The 20,955-nt window shown below is 44.6% G+C and overlaps 2 protein-coding genes across 2 annotated transcripts; both read right to left on the bottom strand.

Annotated features, from left to right (window-relative positions):
* Nucleotides 1-3,096: 3,096 nt before the first annotated feature.
* LOC128400960 (vomeronasal type-2 receptor 26-like) lies at nt 3,097-8,932 on the bottom strand. The gene is made up of 5 exons (XM_053363712.1): nt 8,621-8,932; nt 6,884-7,738; nt 6,094-6,321; nt 4,620-4,746; nt 3,097-3,995 (listed from the first exon to the last, which is right to left on the bottom strand). The coding sequence occupies exons 1-5, from the start codon at nt 8,930-8,932 to the stop codon at nt 3,097-3,099; spliced, it is 2,421 nt and encodes an 806-aa protein (XP_053219687.1).
* Nucleotides 8,933-12,342: 3,410 nt separating this feature from the next.
* LOC128400299 (vomeronasal type-2 receptor 26-like) lies at nt 12,343-19,875 on the bottom strand. Its single transcript, XM_053362452.1, has 5 exons — nt 19,564-19,875; nt 17,751-18,605; nt 15,386-15,613; nt 13,859-13,985; nt 12,343-13,241 (listed from the first exon to the last, which is right to left on the bottom strand). The coding sequence occupies exons 1-5, from the start codon at nt 19,873-19,875 to the stop codon at nt 12,343-12,345; spliced, it is 2,421 nt and encodes an 806-aa protein (XP_053218427.1).
* Nucleotides 19,876-20,955: the final 1,080 nt, after the last annotated feature.

Raw genomic sequence — 20,955 nt, 5'->3', positions numbered from 1 at the left:
CATCAATGAATCTATTGCCCCCTATACCAGGCAACCTTCTGCTGCCTGTAATGTTTTGACAATTACTCTGTGTACCTTTTCTTTGAAGATTCTGTAAAACCCAATGGTAGAGCATCTGCTTAGCACACAGGTGGGGCTGGGGCAGACCCCTGTCTGAAATCCTGGAGAGCCACTGCTACTCTGTGTAGACAGGCCTGAGCTAGGTAGACCAATGCTTCCTACTGGCCATTCACCCATTTCCTCTTGACATCAGAATGCTGGGTTCTCTAGATTATGACACCCATGTGACTGGTTGTGGCCATGGCTCCTCCTCTCCCTTAAGCACTGCTCTGGAAAGTGGGGTGGGGGAGCTTGGGGGTGAGAGAGAAACACACCACCAAGAACATCATGTCATCTCACTGGAAGACTGCTCTTTCTTTGCTTCCAGACTGGATCCTAGATAATCCACCTCGTTCCTACAGGCTTGACGAAAAAATTATTGTCTGTCTTGATCATGTTAGATGTTAAAATTCAGGTGGTGGGGAGGGTTAAGTCTAAGACTGATCCTATGTTGGGGGGGGATAATTTGCACCCCTCCCTGTAAGTAATAAATCCCCATAGCGAAAATAACTTAGGAATTAATATGACATGGAAAGTGAAAATTTGCAATACTTACAATGAATTAAGAATCTGATGGATGGATGGCCATTGTATGAAGGTTTCATAGTCAACAGAGGACACAATGTGAGAAGCAAGTGCACCAATGATAAGGTCACCTGGCTGATAGTACTTGTGAGGGATATGGAGGTGACTGATGCTCCGATTGACATTTGACAGATTCACCATTTGAGGCAGCGAGAAGATTAACAGGATCAACACTGCCATACTAGGAACAATACATTTTCCTAGACAGAGATTTCCCGGTTTACATCTACTAAGAGCCAGTGTGGTGGAGTGGTTAAGAGTGGGAGTCTCCTAATCTGGGGAACCGGGTTCGCGTCTCTGCTCCTCCACATGCAGCTGCTAGGTGACCTTGGGCTAGTCACACTTCTCTGAAGTCTCTCAGCCCCACTCACCTCACAGAGTGTTTGTTGTGGGGGAGGAAGGGAAAGGAGAATGTTAGCCGCTTTGAGACTTCTTAAAGGGAGTGAAAGGCGGGGTATCAAATCCAAACTCTTCTTCTAATCAGCATTGGCATTAGAAACAGCCTCAGTACAGCAGCTTGCCTTCAATGGCACTTTCCGAATGCACCAGCTAAATTCCCAAGACCTAGGATCCAACTCCAGAGGAAAACTCACTAAACGAGTCGGCAGCACCTTAGCATTTGCTGGGGATGGCAGAGAGGGTTTTAATTCTTTTTAGACTGGATTCCTGGAAGTCTATGGGGTCTAATCAGAAGCAGATTATTACCATGTAATTGATAATAACAGGGGAGAGAATAATGATCCCTTTGCCTCAGCTGGTCCATTGGAAGTAGCAGAGACAATGATCCACACAGAATAATCCCTCCGCAGCCTCCTTCAGTACAAGGCATTGTATTGAGGGGGGAGCAGAAACAAGCCTGTTGCCCCTTCCCCTCCATTGAATCCCTGCTGCCAGTTTCATCACCTACTGTGTTCTCAGAAGAGAGCCTCTGCAGCTTTCTCTACTTGCTGTACTTTCTTACACAATCCAGAACCCTAAAAGTTGTCAATCACTCAAGAGAGTCTACACAGGTAGAGAAAACTTCTTGCGGGGAATCAACAAGGACCTCTGACCTGCAGCACTTAGGCCAACCAAGCCTCTCCATTGGGCTGATGGTCCAAACCACATTCACATGTCCATCAGCTGATGTTATGTGTGGTCGGGCATGGGGCAGGTAAGCCCATGGGGCCAAGAGGAATTCTAGCCACTGGTAGAATTAGACTGGAAAGGAACAATTGTGAGCAGACACTGAGTGACTTCAAGCCATGGCTGTGATGATGGACATACGGTCCGTTGGGCCCTGTCTTCAGGCCTTTTTAGGGCCCATATATATTCACCTAAATACACAAAAAATTGTAGAATTGGAAGGATCCCTCAAAGGTCATCAAACTCAACCCCCTGGAATGCAGGGGTCACAACTAAAGCATCCGTGACAGGCTGGGTGGGTGACATGAGGAGGACGCAGTAGGAAGGGCACATGCCCATTCCATCGTCCTGACGCCCTACAAACCCCACGCTGCTTTGAGGGGCTGGGATGTGGGATCAGACTTGCAAAGCAGAACCGGGCTGGCATGGGTGGTGTGAGGAGCAAAACATGCCCTGGAAAAAACTGTGCCCAGGGCAAAGACTGCCCTTGTGATCTCACCTAAACCCTCTTTTCTCACATGCTGCTTTGTGAAGAGGAAAGTGCATTCAAGAGCTGAGTTTGAGACACAAAAGGGATTGTGAGCTCGGCCACGACTCTCGGATTCAAAGGATGCAGCACTAGACTTCAGACCACAGGCCTGTTGTTGTCATACCAGACCAATCTCATTTATTTTCTTTTTTATGGCATTACAAATGTGGTGGATCAGGGGAATACTGTGGTCATAGTCTATTTTGAGTTCAGTCAGGCTTTTGGCAAAGTCCCCCATATTATTTTCATGAGGTAAAATGTGTCCTGTACATGTGCAGAGGAGGGCAGCCAGGAACATGATGGGTGGGAAACCGAGCCTTACGAGGAACGGTTGAGGGAGCTGGGTATGTTTAGCCTGGAAAAAGGAGACTGAGAGGAGATATGATACCCATCTTCAAATATCTCAAGGGCTGTCACATGGAAGATGCAGCAAGCTTTTCTACTGCTACAGAGAGTAGGACCCAAACCAATGGATTCAAGTTACAAGAAAGGATGGAGGTGGAGTTTCTGAGCATCTCTACACTTTCCTCTGTAAAATTGGTGGCTTTTTCTGTCCACAACAGTTCCTTAGTTTTCCAATGGTGCCCTTGGGTTCCCAAAAGTGGGGACCACATCTCGGGGGGAGGGGGACCACCTAATTTTTTTTAATGTGCAAACAAGTTCAACAAATAAATACAATAAAATTATATCTTGAATTCAGCAGCAAAACTATTACCCATATTCTGGGGTAACAGAAATAGTGACAATGGGATATTTTGCTATTTCTTCTTTATTAATTGCTGCTTGTCATTCAGATCAGGCCTCAATATGATAATGTAGCATTTGGGGAAAAAGATGGAACCCAGTAAACCAGCACTGGAGACCAAGATGGAGAAGATCTCCACAGCCACCATGTGTTTTCCCTTGGAGCTCAGGTAGACCGGAACAAAGGAGATCCAAACACTACAAAACAACAACATGCTGAAGGTGATGAATTTGGCCTCATTGAAGCTGTCAGGCAGTTTCCTGGCTAAAAATGCTACAACAAAACTGACAATGGCCAGGAGGCCCATGTAGCCCAGGACACAGTAAAACATGGCAGCTGACCCTTCATTACATTCCAGAATAATTTCTCCCATCACAGAGTGCTTGTCAAAATGGGGAAATGGGGGAGAGGTTCCCAGCCACACAGTGCAAATACCAGCTTGGATAATAGTACAAGTCAACACAATGGCGCTTGCCAGTCTTTTCCCCACCCATTTCCTCATTCTGGATCCTGGTTTGGTGGCCATGAATGCCAGAACAACGGTGATGGTTTTGGCCAACACACAAGAAACAGTCACTGTGAAAACCACACCAAAAGCCATTTGTCGGACAAGGCAGGTCACTCGGTCTGGTCGGCTGAGGAAGATGAGGGGGCACAGAAAACAGAGGAGGAGAGACAAGAGGAGAACGTAGGTGAGGTCCCGATTATTGGCCCTGACAATCGGTGTGTCCTGATGCTTCATAAAGATGGCGAGGAACAATATGGTGAGGAAAGAGGAGAATACGGAGCCAAAAGCTAAGCTCATCCCAAGCGGTTCTTCCAAAGTCAAGAAGCTGATGGACTTTGGAATGCATTGTGTTTGGTTCCTGTTTGGATAGTGATCTTCTGAGCATCCGACACAGTCATTCATGTCTGAAAAGAAGAAAGGATTCCCTTCAAGGGTGGAACTTGAGAGTAGTTATGCATCCTCCTGGCAGTATGGGACTTATCAGTTGGATGGGCAAGAGACAATCCTTTTCAGACACAGGAGTGACTAGCATGGGGAGAAAGGGCTTTGGACGCCCCTCCTCCAGACAATGATCTCATAGTCGCTTGCCTGGACAGTAAGGGGGTGTTTCTGAACAGCAGGAGGCCTGTCCTCTGCAGGCGCACCGGTGCAACTCATCTCCATCACCACCCAGGAAATCCAGTGATAGAAAACCTCTGGCCCATGGGGCCATTTTAGCAAGTTACACCTACCGGCCCTGTATCTGATGTCATCTCTAATGTTAGGTGTAGGGCAGGTAACAGTGTGCTTTGTAAACCCCAACCATCATCTGATCATTCGGGCTTGCAAAGCACCTCTTTGAAAATGCTGGGCCTCATTGCTGTGCCATCAGCTGGTTGCAATGAAGAGCTCCAAGTCTGTGAACTTCAATGTCCCTGGAAATCAGAACTACATCAATAGCAGCAACTGTGACACCTTTCACACTGCCACAGACCCTTCACAGGAAATGTAATATGACACATATCTGAAAGCTCCCTAATGTCTCCTACCTTTCTGGTATGAAATCTTGCCTTCTGAACACGGAGCACAGTCATAGCAGCAGAATTTCTCCCCTTCCTTCTTTTTTCTCCTAGTACCAGAAGGGCAATTTTTGTTGCATTGAGAGAGGGGTGGCACCTGTGAATTTTAATTAACCATAAGGAAATGTTTAGCACAGGGGAAATAATGGATGTTTGGAGAAGCTGAACTCCATTTTCTGGGGTGCAAGGGATCAAGTGGATGGGAGAAATGGCCTGCTGAATATTAAGAGAATTTTGAAAGCAATGAGCTGTCAACAGCCATTAATGGCATCTAATGAGTCAGAAGATGTTTTTGTGACTCTGAAAATGGAGTAATGGCCATTTGAATGTGTTTTTTAAAAAAATCAAAAGGAGGGAGGGAGGGAGTTCACCTGACCAGTAATATTATTATTATTTGGACAAATACATTTCTTATAAAACTCAAAAGTATTTAAAGTAGAGATGAGAGGATGTTTTGACATCCTAAGTGATTTAAATAAGCAGCTACCATATACACTGTCAGGTTCCTTCAGTTTTTCCACCTGAAAAAACACAAATATTGGTGACTGAGAACCCCAGACTAAATACACTGGGCCAAGAGACAATTGTCACACAAGTTAAGCAGCCTCAAAACAAAGGATAGTGCTGGACTCTGCCAGACTTCTGCTTTATTGGCCGAGGGAGCCGGCGTACAGCTTCTGGGTCATCTGGCCAGCATGACTAAGCCTCTTCTGGCAAACCAGAGCAGCGCACAGAAACGCTGTTTACCTTCCCGCTGAAGCGGTACCTATTTATCTACTTGCACTTTGGCATGCTTTTGAACTGCTAGGTTGGCAGGAGCAGGGACCAAAAAACGGGAGCTCAGCCTGTCACTGGGATTCGAACCGCCAACCTTCTGATCGGCCAGCCCTAGGCTCTGTGGTTTAGACCACAGCGCCACGCACATTCCACAACTTAAGCAGCCTCAAAAACAAGGATAGTGCTGGACTCTGCCAGACTTCTGCTACTATATCTTGAGAATTACTAGCCTCCAAACCAGGCATTCTCTGCAGAAGTCTGCCTCCTCTGTCTCCAGGCTCAGCTCCCTTTTCTTTCTCCCCAAAGAAGGTGGTTGGAGGTTAGGCTTAGGTCACACTCTGCTGGCCTAGAGATCTTTAAAGAATGTGCTAGGCAGGGAAGTGGAAGACCAGGGTTCAAATGAAACTCATTGGATGACCTTGGGCCACACACGCCCTTGAGCTCCTTGGAGGAAAGGTGGAATAAAAATGCAATAAACAAACAAGCATATAATAATGAACTATGTCTCAGCCTCCTTCAGGGCATCAGAACCCCACAGCATTCATAGAGGTTTTCATAAACAGCAAGTGAGAAAAAATACATGATCCATGTCTCAGCTAGGCTTCCAAGATGCAAGCATCACATTTAGGACACACTGGAGTTGCAATTTCCTGAAATCATGCCCCACCTGGTGAAAACTCCTGTGCCACACCATTTTGTCTTCATTGATGGAAAACTCTTTTCCTGGGGGAGCATCCAAATTCATCCATCCAACCTTCATTCTGATGAAGGAGTTATTTGGGAAAGTGACCAAGTTGGTAATATCAAATCCAGCTTCTGATTCCCTCTTCTCACTAAAAGACACTTCTTCTCCCGCACTGTTGTTAAATGAGACACTCCTAAGAAATGGGTGGAGCTGCATCGAGATGGCAGGAAAAGGACAATTGTTTAAAACTCAAACTTATCTTATGTTCAGCATCACCTTTTCAGGTGCCATTGCCTCTTCCAAGGCAGTAGACAAGATTTCATATAATCCCAAAAAAATAATAACAATAGCAATAATAACGGCAAATTTTGATCTATAGGGGCTCCAAAAATCTAATGCTGGACACTTTGTACTGCTTACTCTGGAATATAGCTATAACAGAGATAATCACAAATAATTTGAGATTTTGACAAAGACTAGAACTTTTCTATATGATTTGGTATATGCAGCACAACCAGCATTTTCAGAACAACCCCCCACAAACCTGGCAAATCTGGAACTATGCTTGGTGATCTGATAAAATTGGACTTAATTTGGACTTTAAAGTCTTTATTTAACTCATGTGCAACTACACATCCTACCTGCCTATTTTACAGTTTGGTTATTCATCTATCCATTTTCGTCTGTTGTTAAAATTGTTGCCTTTGCTTTATCAACAATATAAAATGAAATAATAACTAAAGATATACAACAACAACAAAAGAGCCATTACCTGCCAAGGCTGCAATTTCTGAAGCTGCGGTCTCCATCTTCTCACAGTTTCTCTGTCTTTTGCCCTGGATCTGTACATGGCATCATGTAGGGCATGTGCCACAACATAGACGGCATTGTAGATGCTGTAGCTGTGGCCAGTCATGCTCATCTCAAAGCCAGACGAGGGGAGGCTGTCCAGCTTCTCCTGTCCAGTGCAGGGTTCACTAAACTCAGTACTGGATTTGGAAAAGAAACAGTAGAATGTCTGCAGCCAGAACTGCTGAAGAAAACCATCTTCACCTGCCATGAAAGGATTGAGGGAGTAAAGAAGGGTCTTGAATCCTTGCACCTCCTTTGAGTGCACTGTGAAGCATATGGAGCCATGAAATGGTTGCATACTCTGGCTTGTTCGAAAGGCCACTGCTGAGAAATCCAGCTGAGCAGTCATAATCCATACCTTGGCCATAGATGTAACATTTTCCGCTTCCCCTGCCGCTAGCAATATTTGCAAATAAAACATGGACTTGGCTTCTCCATAGACAACGACAGCATTGGCTTTGCTTTCCGCAATAACATGATAGGCTTGGAGCCACTGGGAATACATGTCATAATACTCTTCAAAATATGTGGCTTTTGGAGTTCTCTCTGAAAAGGCCAAGCAAATACCTCTCTGGAAAAGCAGAGTTTGCAGGATTTCCATAAATTTCTCTCCACTCTCACTATCCGCAGCGAGCAACCCAACCCACGTCCATCCAAAGTGCAGAAGTAACTCAACAATCCCAGTGTACTGATGGGCTTCATTGGGTACCATCCGGTAGAAGGGAGTGGATTGGCTTTGAGCAGCATCCTCTGGGGCAAAGGAGCCATAAGTGAGCTGGAAGGAAACGGACACTTATTTCCCATTAATGCAGTAGAAACATTATGTATGGATAGCAATGATGAAACCATTGTGCTTTTGTCCCACTGTCTTAGTAAGCCTGTCAGGCAATGGGCAGACAAGGAGTAGTGGTGGAGAGCAGCACCCCAAGAACCTACCAGAAAGAAGGAAGGGGGGAGAGTATGGTGTGGTGGTTTGAACCGGGGCAAGGTAGCAGTAAACAGAGACAGGAGTCAGATGCGTTAGAAACAGTACAGCAGCCAAGTGACATGCTGTCACTGAAGAGTTTGTCAGAGCCCCCTCCTTCCCAAAGGACCAGATGTGTTCTGTGTGTCTCAGAGCAGAACCCAAAAGAGAATTGTTCTTAGCAGCCACCATAGGCAGCAGGAGGGGTCTGATTTCTAGGAAGCAATGGCTAGCTGGGTGGCAGCTCAAGAGTGAGAGTGTACTTTCATGTCTTCCTGTGGATTAAAGTAAAAGAATATAAAAGCTCGCTCTGTGACTCGGATTTCACTAGGTAGATAACCAGTGAGCTGTTTACGGCACCAGTGACACCACCAAACTCTCCAGGTCAAATTAATTAAGGTAATGGGCAAGCGACTGATGAGAAGCCTCCGCAATTCATCCTGGTTGGGGTCTAACTGAGGCCAGCAGACCAAGCTGTTCACATACATGGACTAGGTGTGTTTAACTATCTGCAAAATGCTCCATTCTTAGCCTCTGAAGAACATGCAAAGGTTGGGGAAAGGATGAAGACGGATGAAAGCTTTTATTAAATACAATCTGAAATTGTCAAGGCGGCTATTATGGAATGCAAAACTTTTCTCAACAGGTCAGAGGAAAGAAGAATGAGGGGAAGTCACCATGTTTGACTCTTACCTGGGGAATCTTGTAGACACCTAAGATGGCTGCCATGTGGAGGGAAATCTCAAAGTCAAGTCCCCCAATGACGGCCATCAGGTTTTTCTGTTTGTCACACTGGTAGTTGGGTACAAATCTATAGTGTGTAGAGAGTAGCTCCAAAGTGGCCCAGTAGGTCATCCTTTCACTGAAGTAACTATCAAAGACGTGGAATCCTAATGTGACATTAGGTAATATATTGGAATTCTTGTTGATTTCCTTGACTGCAAACACCAAGGCCAGAATTTGCTGATAGTATTTTGGTACAACACTGCAATGAGAGTTGGACATCAAAGTGCTTTGCTGTGTACCATTTTTTGTCAATCTATTTAAGGAAACTTAGGTTCCCGGCCTTTCTGTGCTAGGGAGCAACAAGACAACTTACAGGCAGATTTAATTAAAGCAAAAAAGAATCTGGTTTAAACACACACGCCAAAAACTGTATCACGCTGTTCACTCAAGTGAAGCTTGAGTTCCACTAAGATGGCTAGATCCTAGTAAGCCAGGTGTCCTTCAGCTTATATTTGTGAAGTTGGTACTTCCTGCCTAAGTGCAGGACCTTACATTTGTCCCTATTGAAATTCATTTTGTTAACCCAGTTCTCCAATCTGTTAAAGAAATCTTGAACTCCAAGGCAATGCCTACTCACTTTCTAGGTCATATTTGTCATCCTGTATTAAAAGCTCCAATTCATCTTGCTTGTTTCCCATATTCTGTGTCTTTATTTAGAGACAAATGAAACTAGGAGTCATTCCCTCCAGCTGCTTCCTTCTTGTAGTTTGTTGCCCTTTGCAGGTTTCTGGAGCCCCACCTCAGTTTCCCATGCAACAATGAAGCTATTGCCCCCGGTACCAGGCAACCTTCTGCTCCCTGTAATGTTTTGACAATTACTCTGTGTACTTTTTCTTTAAAGATTCTGTAAAACCCAATGGTAGAGCATCTGCTTAGGTGGGGCTGGGGCAGACCCCTTTCTGAAATCCTAGAGAGCAACTGCTACTCTGTGCAGACAGGCCTGAGCTAGGTAGACCAATGGTTCCTACTGGCCATTCACCCATTTCCTGTTGACATCAGAATGCTGGGCTCTCTAGATTATGACACCCATGTGACTGGTCGTGGCCATGGCTCCTCCTCTCCATTAAGCCAGTGTGGTGTAGTGGTTAAGAGCGGTGGATTCGTAATCTGGTGAACCAGGTTCGATTCTCCGTTCCTCTATATGCAGCTGCTTGGTGACTTTAGTTTAATCATACTTCTCTGAAGTCTCTCAGCCTCACTCACCTCACAGAGTGTTTGTTATGGGGGAGGAAGGGAAAGGAGATTGTGAGCCGCTTTGAAACTCCTTAGGGTAGTGGTAAAGCAGGCTATCAAATCCAAACGCCTGTATTTCAAATTCAGGTGGAGGGGAGGGTTAAGTCTAAGACTGATCCTATGTTGTGTAAGAGGAGGGGATATTTTGCACCCCTCCCTATAAGTAATAAATCCCCATAGCAAAAATAAATAGGAAGTATTTCTGAGGTCACATGCTAACGTAGGTATTAATATCACATGGTAATTGAAAAATTGAAATACTTACAATGGATTAAGAATCTGATGGATGGATGGCCATTGTATGAAGGTTTCATAGTCAACAGAGGACAGGATGTGAGAAGTTAGTGCACCAATGATAAGGTCACCTGGCTGATAGTACTTGTGTGGGATATGGAGGTGACTGATGCTCCGATTGACATTTGACAGATTCACCATTTGAGGCAGAGAGAAGATTGACAGCATCAACACTGCCATACTAGGAACAATACTTTTTCCTAGACAGAGACTTCCCTGTTTACATCTAATCAGCATTGGCATTAGAAACAGCCTCAGTACAGCAGCTTGCCTTAAATGGCACTCTCCGAATGCACCACCTAAATTCCCAAGACCTAGGATCCAACTCCAGGGGAAAGCTCACTAAACGAGTCGGCAGCACCTTAGCATTTGCTGGGGATGGCAGAGAGGGTTTTAATTCTTTTTAGACTGAATTCCTGGAAGTCTATGGAGGTCTAATCAGAAGCAGATTATTACCATGTAATTGATAATAACAGGGGAGAGAATAATGATCCCTTTGCCTCAGCTGGTCCATTGGAAGTAGCAGAGACAATGATCCACACAGAATAATCCCTCCGCAGCCTCCTTCAAGTGTTTTCAAGGCATTGTACTGAGGGGGGAGCAGAAACAAGCCTGTTATCCCTTCCCCTTCATTGCATCCCTGCTGCCAGTTTCATCACCTACTGTGTTCTCAGAAGAGAGCCTCTGCAGCTTTCTCTACTTGCTGTACTTTCTTCCACAATCCAGAACCCTAAAAGTTGTCAATCACTCAAGGGAGTCAACGCAGGTAGAGAAGGCACCGTGCAGGGAATCAACAAGGACCTCTGACCTGCAGCACTTAGGCCAACCAAGCCTCTCCATTGGGCTCATGGACCAAACCACATTTACATGTCCATCAGCTGATGTTATGTGAGGCCAGGCATGGGGCAGGTAAACCCATGGGGCCAAGATGAATTCTAACCACTGGTAGAATTAGACTGGAAAGGAACAATTGTGAGCAGACACTGAGTGACTTCAAGCCATGGCTGTGATGATGGACATACGGTCCGTTGGGCCCTAAATACACAAAAAATTGTAGAATTGGAAGGAGCCCTCAAAAGTCATCAAACTCAACCCCCTGGAATGCAGGTGTTACAACTAAAGCATCCGTGACAGGCTGGGTGGGTGACATGAGGAGGACGTGGTAGGAAGGGCACATGCCCATTGCATCCTCCTGACGCCCTACAAACCCCACGCTGCTTTGAGGGGCTGGGATGTGGGATCGGACTTGCAAAGCAGAACCGGGCTGGCATGGGTGGTGTGAGGAGCAAAACATGCCCTGGAAAAAACTGTGCCCAGGGCAAAGACTGCCCTTGTGATTTCACCTAAACCCTCTTTTCTCACATGCTGCTTTGTGAAGAGGAAAGTGCATTCAAGAGCAGAGTTTGAGACACAAAGGGTATTGTGAGCTCTGCGACGACTCTCGGATTCAAAGGATGCAGCACTAGACTTCAGACCACAGGCCTGTTGTTGTCATACCAGACCAATCTCATTTATTTTCTTTTTTATGGCATTACAAATGTGGTGGATCAGGGGAATACTGTGGTCATAGTCTATTTTGAGTTCAGTCAGGCTTTTCTCAAAGTCCCCCATTATATTTTCATGAGGTAAAATGTGTCCTGTACATGTGCAGAGGAGGACAGCCAGGAACACGATGGGTGGGAAACCAAGCCTTATGAGGAACGGTTGAGGGAGCTGGGTATGTTTAGCCTGGAAAAAGGAAAAAGGGCTGTCACATGGAAGATGCAGCAAGCTTTTCTCCTGCTACAGAGAGTAGGACCCAAACTAATGGATTCATGTTACAAGAAAGGGTGGAGGTGGAGTTTCTGGACACCACCACACTTTTTCTGTGAAATTGGTATTTTTTTGTGTCCACAAAAGTTCCTTAGTTTTCCAATTGTGCCCTTGGGCTCCCAAAGGTGGGGACCACATCTCGGGGGGGTGGGGGAGAACCATCTGATTATTATTTTTATGCACATAAGAAGTTCAACAAACAAATAAAATGAAATTATATCAAGGAGACAGCAGCAAAATCATTACCCATATTCCAGGATAACAAAAAATAGTGACAACAGGATATTTTGCTATTTCTTCTTTATTAACTGCTGTTTGTCATTCAGATCAGGCCTCAATATGATAATGTAGCATTTGGGGGAAAAGATGGAACCCAGTAAACCAGCACTGGAGACCAAGATGGAGAAGATCTCCACAGCCACCATGTGTTTTCCCTTGGAGCTCAGGTAGACCGGAACAAAGGAGATCCAAACACTACAAAACAACAACATGCTGAAGGTGATGAATTTGGCCTCATTGAAGCTGTCAGGCAGTTTCCTGGCTAAAAATGCTACAACAAAACTGACAATGGCCAGGAGGCCCATGTAGCCCAGGACACAGTAAAACATGGCAGCTGACCCTTCATTACATTCCAGAATAATTTCTCCCGTCACAGAGTGCTTGTCAAAATGGGGAAATGGGGGAGAGGTTCCCAGCCACACAGTGCAAATACCAGCTTGGATAATAGTACAAGTCAACACAATGGCGCTTGCCAGTCTTTTCCCCACCCATTTCCTCATTCTGGACCCTGGTTTGGTGGCCATGAATGCCAGAACAACGGTGATGGTTTTGGCCAACACACAAGAAACAGTCACTGTGAAAACCACACCAAAAGCCATTTGTCGGACAAGGCAGGTCACTCGGTCTGGTCGGCTGAGGAAGATGAGGGGGCAGAGAAAACAGAGAAGGAGAGACAGGAGGAGAACGTAGGTGAGGTCCCGATTATTGGCCCTGACAATCGGTGTGTCCTGATGCTTCATAAAGATGGCAAGGGACAATATGGTCAGCAAAGAGGAGAATACGGAGCCAAAAGCTAAGCTCATCCCAAGCGGTTCTTCCAAAGTCAAGAAGCTGATGGACTTTGGAATGCATTGTGTTTGGTTCCTGTTTGGATAGTGATCTTCTGAGCATCCGACACAGTCATTCATGTCTGAAAAGAAGAAAGGATTCCCTTTAAGGGTGCAACTTCTGAGTAGGTATACATCCTCCTGGCAGTATGGGACTTATCAGTTGGATGTGCAAGAGACGATCCTTTTCAGACACAGGAGTGACTAGCAAGGGGAGAAAGGGCTTTGGACGCCCCTCCCACAGACAATGATCTCACAGTCGCTTGCCTGGACAGTAAGGTGGTGGGTCTGGACAGCAGGAGGCCTGTGCTTTGCAGGTGCACCGGTGCAACTCATCTCCATCACCACCCAGGTAATCCAGTGATAGAAAACCTCTGGCCCATGGGGCCATTTTAGCAAGTTACACCTACCGGCCCTGTATCTGATGTCATCTCTAATGTTAGGTGTAGGGCAGGTAACAGTGTGCTTTGTAAACCCCAACCATCATCTGATCATTTGGGCTTGCAAAGCACCTCTTTGAAAATGCTGGGCCTCGTTGCTGGGCCATCAGCTGGTTGCAATGAAGAGCTCCAAGTCTGTGAATTTCAATTACTATGGAAATCAGACCTACATCAATAGCAGCAACTGTGACACCTTTCACACTGCCACAGATCCCTCGCAGGAAACCTGAGTTATCTGAAAGCAACCTAATGTCTCCTACCTTTCTGGTATGAAATCTTGCCTTCTGAACACGGAGCACAATCATAGCAGCAGAATTTCTCCCCTTCCTTCTTTTTTCTCCTAGTACCAGAAGGGCAATTTTTGTTGCATTGAGAGAGGGGTGGCACCTGTGAATTTTAATTAACCATTAGGAAATATTTAGCACAGGGGAAATAATGGACATTTGGAGAAGCTGAACTCCATTTTCTGGGGTGCAAGGGATCAAGTGGATGGGAGAAATGGCCTGCTGAATATTAAGAGAATTTTGAAAGCAATGAGCTGGCAACAGACATTAATGGCATCTAATGAGACAGAAGATGTTTTTGTGGCTCTGAAAATGAAGTAATGGCCATTTCAATGTGTGTGTTTTTATTAAAAATCAAAGGAAGGGAGGGAGTCCACCTGAACAAAAAATACTATTATTTCCAAATAATACTATTATTTGGAAAAATACAAGATTTTAAAGTAGAGTTGAAAGGATGTTTTGACATCCTAAGTGATTTAAATAAGCAGCTACTTATTTCAGGTTCCTTCAGTTTTTCCAGCTGAAAAAGCACAAATGTTGGGGACTGAAAACCCCAGACTAAATACACTGGGCCAAGAGACAATCGTAACACAAGTTAAGGTATAGGGACCCCTGACCTTTAGGTCCAGTCTCTGGGGTAGCGGCGCTCATCTCACTTTATTGGCAGAGGGAGCCGGCCTACAGCTTCTGGGTCATGTGGCCAGCATGACAAAGCCGCTTCTGGTGAACCAGAGCAGCGCATGGAAACGCTGTTTACTTTTCCACTGGAGCGGTACCTATTTTTCTACTTGCACTTTGACATGCTTTTGAACTGCTAGGTTGGCAGGAGCAGGGACTGAGCAACAGGAGCTCACACTGTCACTGGGATTCGAACCGCCAACCTTCTGATCAGGCAACCCTAGGCTCTGTGGTTTAGACCACAGTGCCACGCACATTCCACAACTTAAGTAGCCTCAAAACCAAGGATAGTGCTGGACTCTGCCAGACTTCTGCTACTATATCTTGAGAATTAGTAGCCTCCAAACCAGCCATTCTCTGCAGAAGTCTGCCTCCTCTGTCTCCAGGCTCAGCTTCCTTTTCTTTCTCCCCAAACAATTTGGTTGGAGGTTAGGCTTAGGTCACACTCTGCTGGCCTAGAAATCTTTAAAGAATGTGCTAGACAGGGAAGTGGAAGACCAGGGTTCAAATGAAACTCATTGGGTGACCTTGGGCCAGTCACTGCTGCTCTCAGTCTACACTACCTTACAGGGTTGTTGGTTGTTAGGATAAGATGGGAAGTAAGCAAAGGAAAGGTGGAATAAAAATGCAATAAACAAACAAGTGTATAATAATGAACTATGTCCTGGCCTGCTTCAAGGCATCAGAGCCTCAAAACATTCATAGAGGTTTTCATAAACAATAAAAGGGGAAAAATACAGGATCTATGTCTCAGGTAGGCTTCCAAGATGCAAGCTTCACATTTAGGACACACTGGAGTTGCAACTTGCTGAAATCATGCCCCACCTGGTGAAAACTCCTGTGCCACACCATTTTGTCTTCATTGATGGAAAACTCTTTTCCTGGGGGAGCATCCAAATTCATCCATCCAACCTTCATTCTGATGAAGGAGTTATTTGGGAAAGTGACCAAGTTGGTAATATCAAATCCACCTTCTGATTCCCTGTTCCCACTAAAAGACACTTCTTCTCCTGCACTGTTGTTAAATGAGACACTCCTATGAAATGGGTGGAGCTGCATCGAGATGGCAGGAAAAGGACAATTGTTTAAAACTCAAACATATCTTATGTTCAGCATCGCCTTTTAAAGTGCCATTGCCTCTTCCAAGGCAGTAGACAAGATTTCATATAATCACAAAATAATAACAATAGCAATAATAACAGTAAATTTTAATCTCTCTTTCCTCTGTAGATTCCTCCATATAGGACTAAGCCACACTGTATATGTATTTCAAAGCTTAAAATCATCATGCAAACAGCCATGAAGTTCAATGCAGAAAGGGTATAAATGAAAGAACAGAAAAATGGGGGGGAGGGTAAGACTGAGGGAGGAACAGGCAAAACAGGTGTATCTGTTAAGACTCTAGTTGAGATAGAAATTGCCATTGACAATATCACATCTAGGGGGCCACTAGGGGGCGCATCGGAAGATGGCTGACAATAACATCTCTCCGACCCACACGAGGTAATTCGGAGGCTATGATGAGGGTAATTATCCGCCTTACCCCCCCCCAGGATGGTGGGGGGGACTGCCTTGCCTGCTGTGCCCTACACCACCCCCGATTTTGTGGGGGTGGGGGCACTAGGCACAAATCCCTCCTGTGGGATTCCGGCACTCCTGGACGCCGTCTCTGATCCGCGCCACTAGCTGCAAGAACTTCAAAAGAAACAATTTGGATGAAGCTAATTGCACATATTTCAACGAAGAAGGGGGAGTAAATACTGCTGACAGAAGAGATCTCTGATAAAACAAGACAAGAATAAATCATGAGAAGATACACTAAGATACGGTATGGCAAATGACTGGTGGGTGAGGGGAAAAAACTTTCCTTTCTTTCTTTATGTGATTAAACAAGAATCCCCTCCCCTCACGAGTCATAAATGTCGTTTTAAGGACTCAAGCTGTGGATTTAAGACTGTGTGGAGATAAACTTTCGAACCAAAGCATGTTTTAAGAAGAGCGTGGAATGTATAAGAGCTCTGGAATGACGCAGTTAAAATTGCCGTCGCCATATTGGGAAGTTCTGTCGGAGGTTTTGAGTCTGGGAGGAGAAATAGAGAAATAGAGCTGCTTCTATACAGTGGGTGAATCTCCTCAGAGGGACTCAAGAGCAACAGTTTTGAGAGATAAGGATGGAAAGAACGATGTTATCTATAAAGGTGATGATATATGGAAACCATCTCAATCTGAGGATTGGAAGAACGGAAAAATTCACACAGGATTAATATTGGTGTTTATCGGCTTAAGGAGACTATCAGAGGAGATCATAAAGAAATAAGAGAAAATATATGAACAAGATGTGATGAGGAAACAGCAAGATAAGACTGGATAGAATTATGAACTCTGTTTGGACTGATATGGTCTGATTTGGACATTAATGCAGTAGCAAGAAGATGATCAGAATCCCCCTTCGGATCTTGAAATATGGGACCCCCCAACAAAATTTGAAATTCGGCTTTGTAATTTGGAACTTATGTGATGTGATTTAATTTGATTTGATTGGCCAGTTAATAAAAATTATTTTTAAAAAAGAGACAATATCACATCTAGCTTTTTTGAAGAGCTGAAGCTCAGGTGAGTGGGTTGTGCTGTATCCGATTTTCTCAGAAATGATAAATATTACTATAAAAAGATGGTTTGTTGTCCAAAATGAATGTCACTGTGTATTTCTGATGATACCATTGTAAATATGTTGCCAGAAGAATTGGCAAGATTAAAGTGGCAGCATTCATAGTAATTGCAACTCAATAGAACACAGCCCAAAAATCTGATGCTGGACACTTTGTACCACTCACTCTGGAATATAGCTATAACAAAGATAATCACAAATAATTTGAGATTTTGACAAGGACTAGACACGTTTTATATGATTTGGCATATACAGCAGAACCAACGTTTTCAAAACAACCCCCTCGCCCAAAACCTGGCAAATCTGGAACTATGCTTGGTGACCTGATACAATTGGACTTAATTTGGACTTTAAAGTCTTTATTTAACTCACGTGCAACTACACATCCTACCTGCCTATTTTTCAGTTTGGGTATTCTTCTTTCAATTTTTGTCTGTTGTTAAAATTGCATTATCTTTGCTTTATCAACAATATAAAATGAAATAATAATTAAAAGATATACCCCCAAAAAAGAGCCATTACCTGCCAAGGCTGCAATTTCTGAAGCTGTGGTCTCCATCTTCTCACAATTCCTCTGTCTTTTTTGCTGGATCTGTACATGGCATCATGTAGGGCATGTGCCACAACATAGACAGCATTGTAGATGCTGTAGCTGTGGCCAGTCATGCTCATCTCAAAGCCAGAGGGGGGGAGGCTGTCCAGCTTCTCCAGTCCAGTGCAGGGTTCACTGAACTCAGTACTGGATTTCGAAAAGAAACAATAGAATGTCTGCAGCCAGAACTGCTGAAGAAAACCATCTTCACCTGCCATGAAAGGATTGAGGGAGTCAAGAAGGGTCTTGAATCCTTGCACCTCATTTGACTGCACTGTGAAGCAGATGGAGCCATGAAATGGTTGCATACTCTGACTCATTTGAAAGGCCACTGATGAGAAATCCAATTGAGCACTCATAATCCATACCTTCTCCATAGATGTCACATTTTCTGCACCCCCTGCTGCTAGCCATAGTTGCAAAAAATAGAAGGACTTGGCTTCTCCATAGACAACGACAGCATTGGCTTTGCTTTCCGCAATAGCAAGATAGGCTTGGAGCCACTGGGGAATCATGTGATAATACTCTTCAAAATATGAGCCTTTTGGAATTCTCTCTGAAAAGGCCAAGCAAATACCTCTCTGAAAAAGCAGAGTTTGCAGGATTTCCATAAATTTCTCTCCACTCTCACTATCCACCGCGAGCAACCCAACCCACGTCCATCCAAAGTGCAGAAGTAACTCAACAATCCCTGTGTACTGATGGGCTTCATTGGGCACCATCCGGTAGAAGGGAGTGGATTGGCTTTGACCAGCATCCTCTGGCGCAAAGGAGCCATAAGTGAGCTGGAAGGAAATGGATACTTATTTCCCATTAATAAAGTAGAAACATTGATTATGTGTGGATAGCAATGACTAAACCATTGTGTTTTGGACCTGCTCTCTTAGTAAGCCCTTCATGGAAGGGGCAGATAGGAGGAGTGGTGGAGAGCAGCACCCCAATATCTTCCAGAGAGAAGGAAGGGGGGAGAGTATGGTGTGGTGGTTTGAGATGGGTCACACCCGAGAAGGAAAAAGGACCTGGGAAATAAAAAGTGATGAAGAACCAGAGCAAGGTAGCAATGAACAAAGACAGGAGTCAGATTTCTTAGAAATAGTACAGCAGCCAAGTGACATTCTCTCTCAAGAGAGTTTGTCAGAGCCCCCTCCTTCCACAAGGTCAAGACACGCTCTGCAGAACCCAAAATAGATTTATTCTTAGCAGCCACCATAGGCAGCAGGAGGCGTATGATTTCTAGGAAGAAATTTTCAGTGCATGGTGGAGTTGCAATCTGAACAATATTAGCTCAAGGGTGAGAGCATACTTTCCCGTCTTTCTGTCTTCCTGTGCATTAAAATGAAACCATTGAAAAGCTCTCTATGCTCCTCTGATTTCACTAGGTCGATAGCCGGTGACTGTTGACGGCACCCCTGACAGCCCCAAATTATCCAGGTCAAATCAATTAAGGTAATGTACAAGCGACTGATGAGCCTCCATAATTCATCCTGGTTGGAGTCTACCTGAGGCCAGCAGACCAAGCTGTTCACATACATAGAGTAGGTGTGTACAACTGTATCTGCAAAATGTTCCATTCCTACCTTCTGAAGAAGATGCACACGTTGGGAAATGGATGAAGGCAGATGAAAGCTTTTATTGAATACAATCTGAAATTGTCAAGAGGGCTATGATGGCAAGAGGGCAAAACTTTTCTCAACAGGACAGAGGAAAGAAGAATGAGGGGAAGTCACCATGTTTGACTCTTACCTGGGGAATCTTGTAGACACCTAAGATGGCTGCCATGTGGAGGGATATCTCAAAGTCAAGTCCCCCAATGACGGCCATCAGATATTTCTGTTTGTCACACTGGTAGTTGGGTACAAATGTGTAGTGTGTAGAGAGCAGCTCCAAAGTGGCCCAGTAGGTCATCCTTTCACTGAAGTAACTATCAAAGATGTGGAATCCTAATGTGACATTAGGTAATATATTGGAATTCTTGTTGATTTCCTTGACTGCAAACACCAAGGCCAGAATTTGCTGATAGTATTTTGGTACAACACTGCAATGAGAGTTGGACATCGAAGTGTTTTGCTGTGTACAATTTTTTGTCAATCAGTTTAAGGAAACTTATGTTCCCGGCCTTTCTGTGCTAGGGAGCAACAAGACAGCTTAGAGGCAGATTGAATTAAAGAAATAAAGAATTTGTTTTAAATACACACACAGCAAAAACTGCATCGCACTATTCACTCAAGTGAAGCTTGAATTCCACTAAGATGGCTGGATCCTACTAAGCCATGTGTCCTTCACCTTATATTTGTGAAGTTGGTACTTCCTGTCTAAGTGCAGTAGCTTACATTTGTCCCTATTGAAATTCATTTGTTAACCCAGTTCTCCAATCTGTTAAAGAAATCTTGAACTCCAATGCAATGCCTACTCGCCTTCTAGGTCATATTTGCCATCCTGTATTAAAAGCTCCAATTCATCTTGCTTGTTTCCCATTCTCTGTGCCTTTGTGCAGAGACAACTGAAACTAGGAGTCATTCTCTCCAGCTGCGTCCTTTTGTAGTTTGTTGCCTTTTTGCAGGTTTCTGGAGCCCCACCTCAGTTTCCCATACATCAATGAATCTATTGCCCCCTATACCAGGCAACCTTCTGCTGCCTGTAATGTTTTGACAATTACTCTGTGTACCTTTTCTTTGAAGATTCTGTAAAACCCAATGGTAGAGCATCTGCTTAGCATACAGGTGGGGGTGGGGCAGACTCCTGTCTGAAATCCTGGAGAGCCACTGCTACTCTGTGTAGACAGGCCTGAGCTAGGTAGACCAATGCTTCCTACTGGCCATTCACCCATTTCCTGTTGACATCATAATGCTGGGCTCTCTAGATTATGACACCCTTGTGACTGGTTGTGGTTATGGCTCCTCCTCTCCCTTAAGCACTGCTCTGGAAAGTGGGGTGGGGGAGCTTGGGGGGTGAGAGAGAAATACACAACCCAGAACATCATGTCATCTCACTGGAAGACTGCTCTTTCTTTGCTTCCACGCTGGATCCTAGATAATCCACCTCGTTCCTACAGGCTTGACGAAAAATTTATTGTCTGTCTTGATCATTTTAGATGTTAAAATTCAGGTGGTGGGGAGGGTTAAGTCTAAGACTGAT

The sequence above is a fragment of the Podarcis raffonei genome, chromosome 13 (genome assembly GCF_027172205.1).
Source record: "Podarcis raffonei isolate rPodRaf1 chromosome 13, rPodRaf1.pri, whole genome shotgun sequence".
Classification (NCBI taxonomy): domain Eukaryota; kingdom Metazoa; phylum Chordata; class Lepidosauria; order Squamata; family Lacertidae; genus Podarcis; species Podarcis raffonei.
Note: the sequence above shows the minus strand (reverse complement) of the source record. Positions and strands in the feature narration are given on the sequence as shown.

Coding starts and splice junctions, on each gene's coding strand:
- LOC128400299 (XM_053362452.1), bottom strand. CDS start 19,875: ATGTCCAACTCTCATTGCAGTGTTGTACCAAAATACTATCAGCAAATT. Junction 18,606..19,563: donor GTGTCTACAAGATTCCCCAG/GTAAGAGTCAAA, acceptor ATTTCCTTCCAG/CTCACTTATGGCTCCTTTGC. Junction 13,986..15,385: donor GGCACAGGAGTTTTCACCAG/GTGGGGCATGAT, acceptor TAAAATTCACAG/GTGCCACCCCTCTCTCAATG.
- LOC128400960 (XM_053363712.1), bottom strand. CDS start 8,932: ATGTCCAACTCTCATTGCAGTGTTGTACCAAAATACTATCAGCAAATT. Junction 6,322..6,883: donor AGAAATTGCAGCCTTGGCAG/GTAATGGCTCTT, acceptor ATCTCGATGCAG/CTCCACCCATTTCTTAGGAG. Junction 3,996..4,619: donor CAAGATTTCATACCAGAAAG/GTAGGAGACATT, acceptor TCTTCTTTTCAG/ACATGAATGACTGTGTCGGA.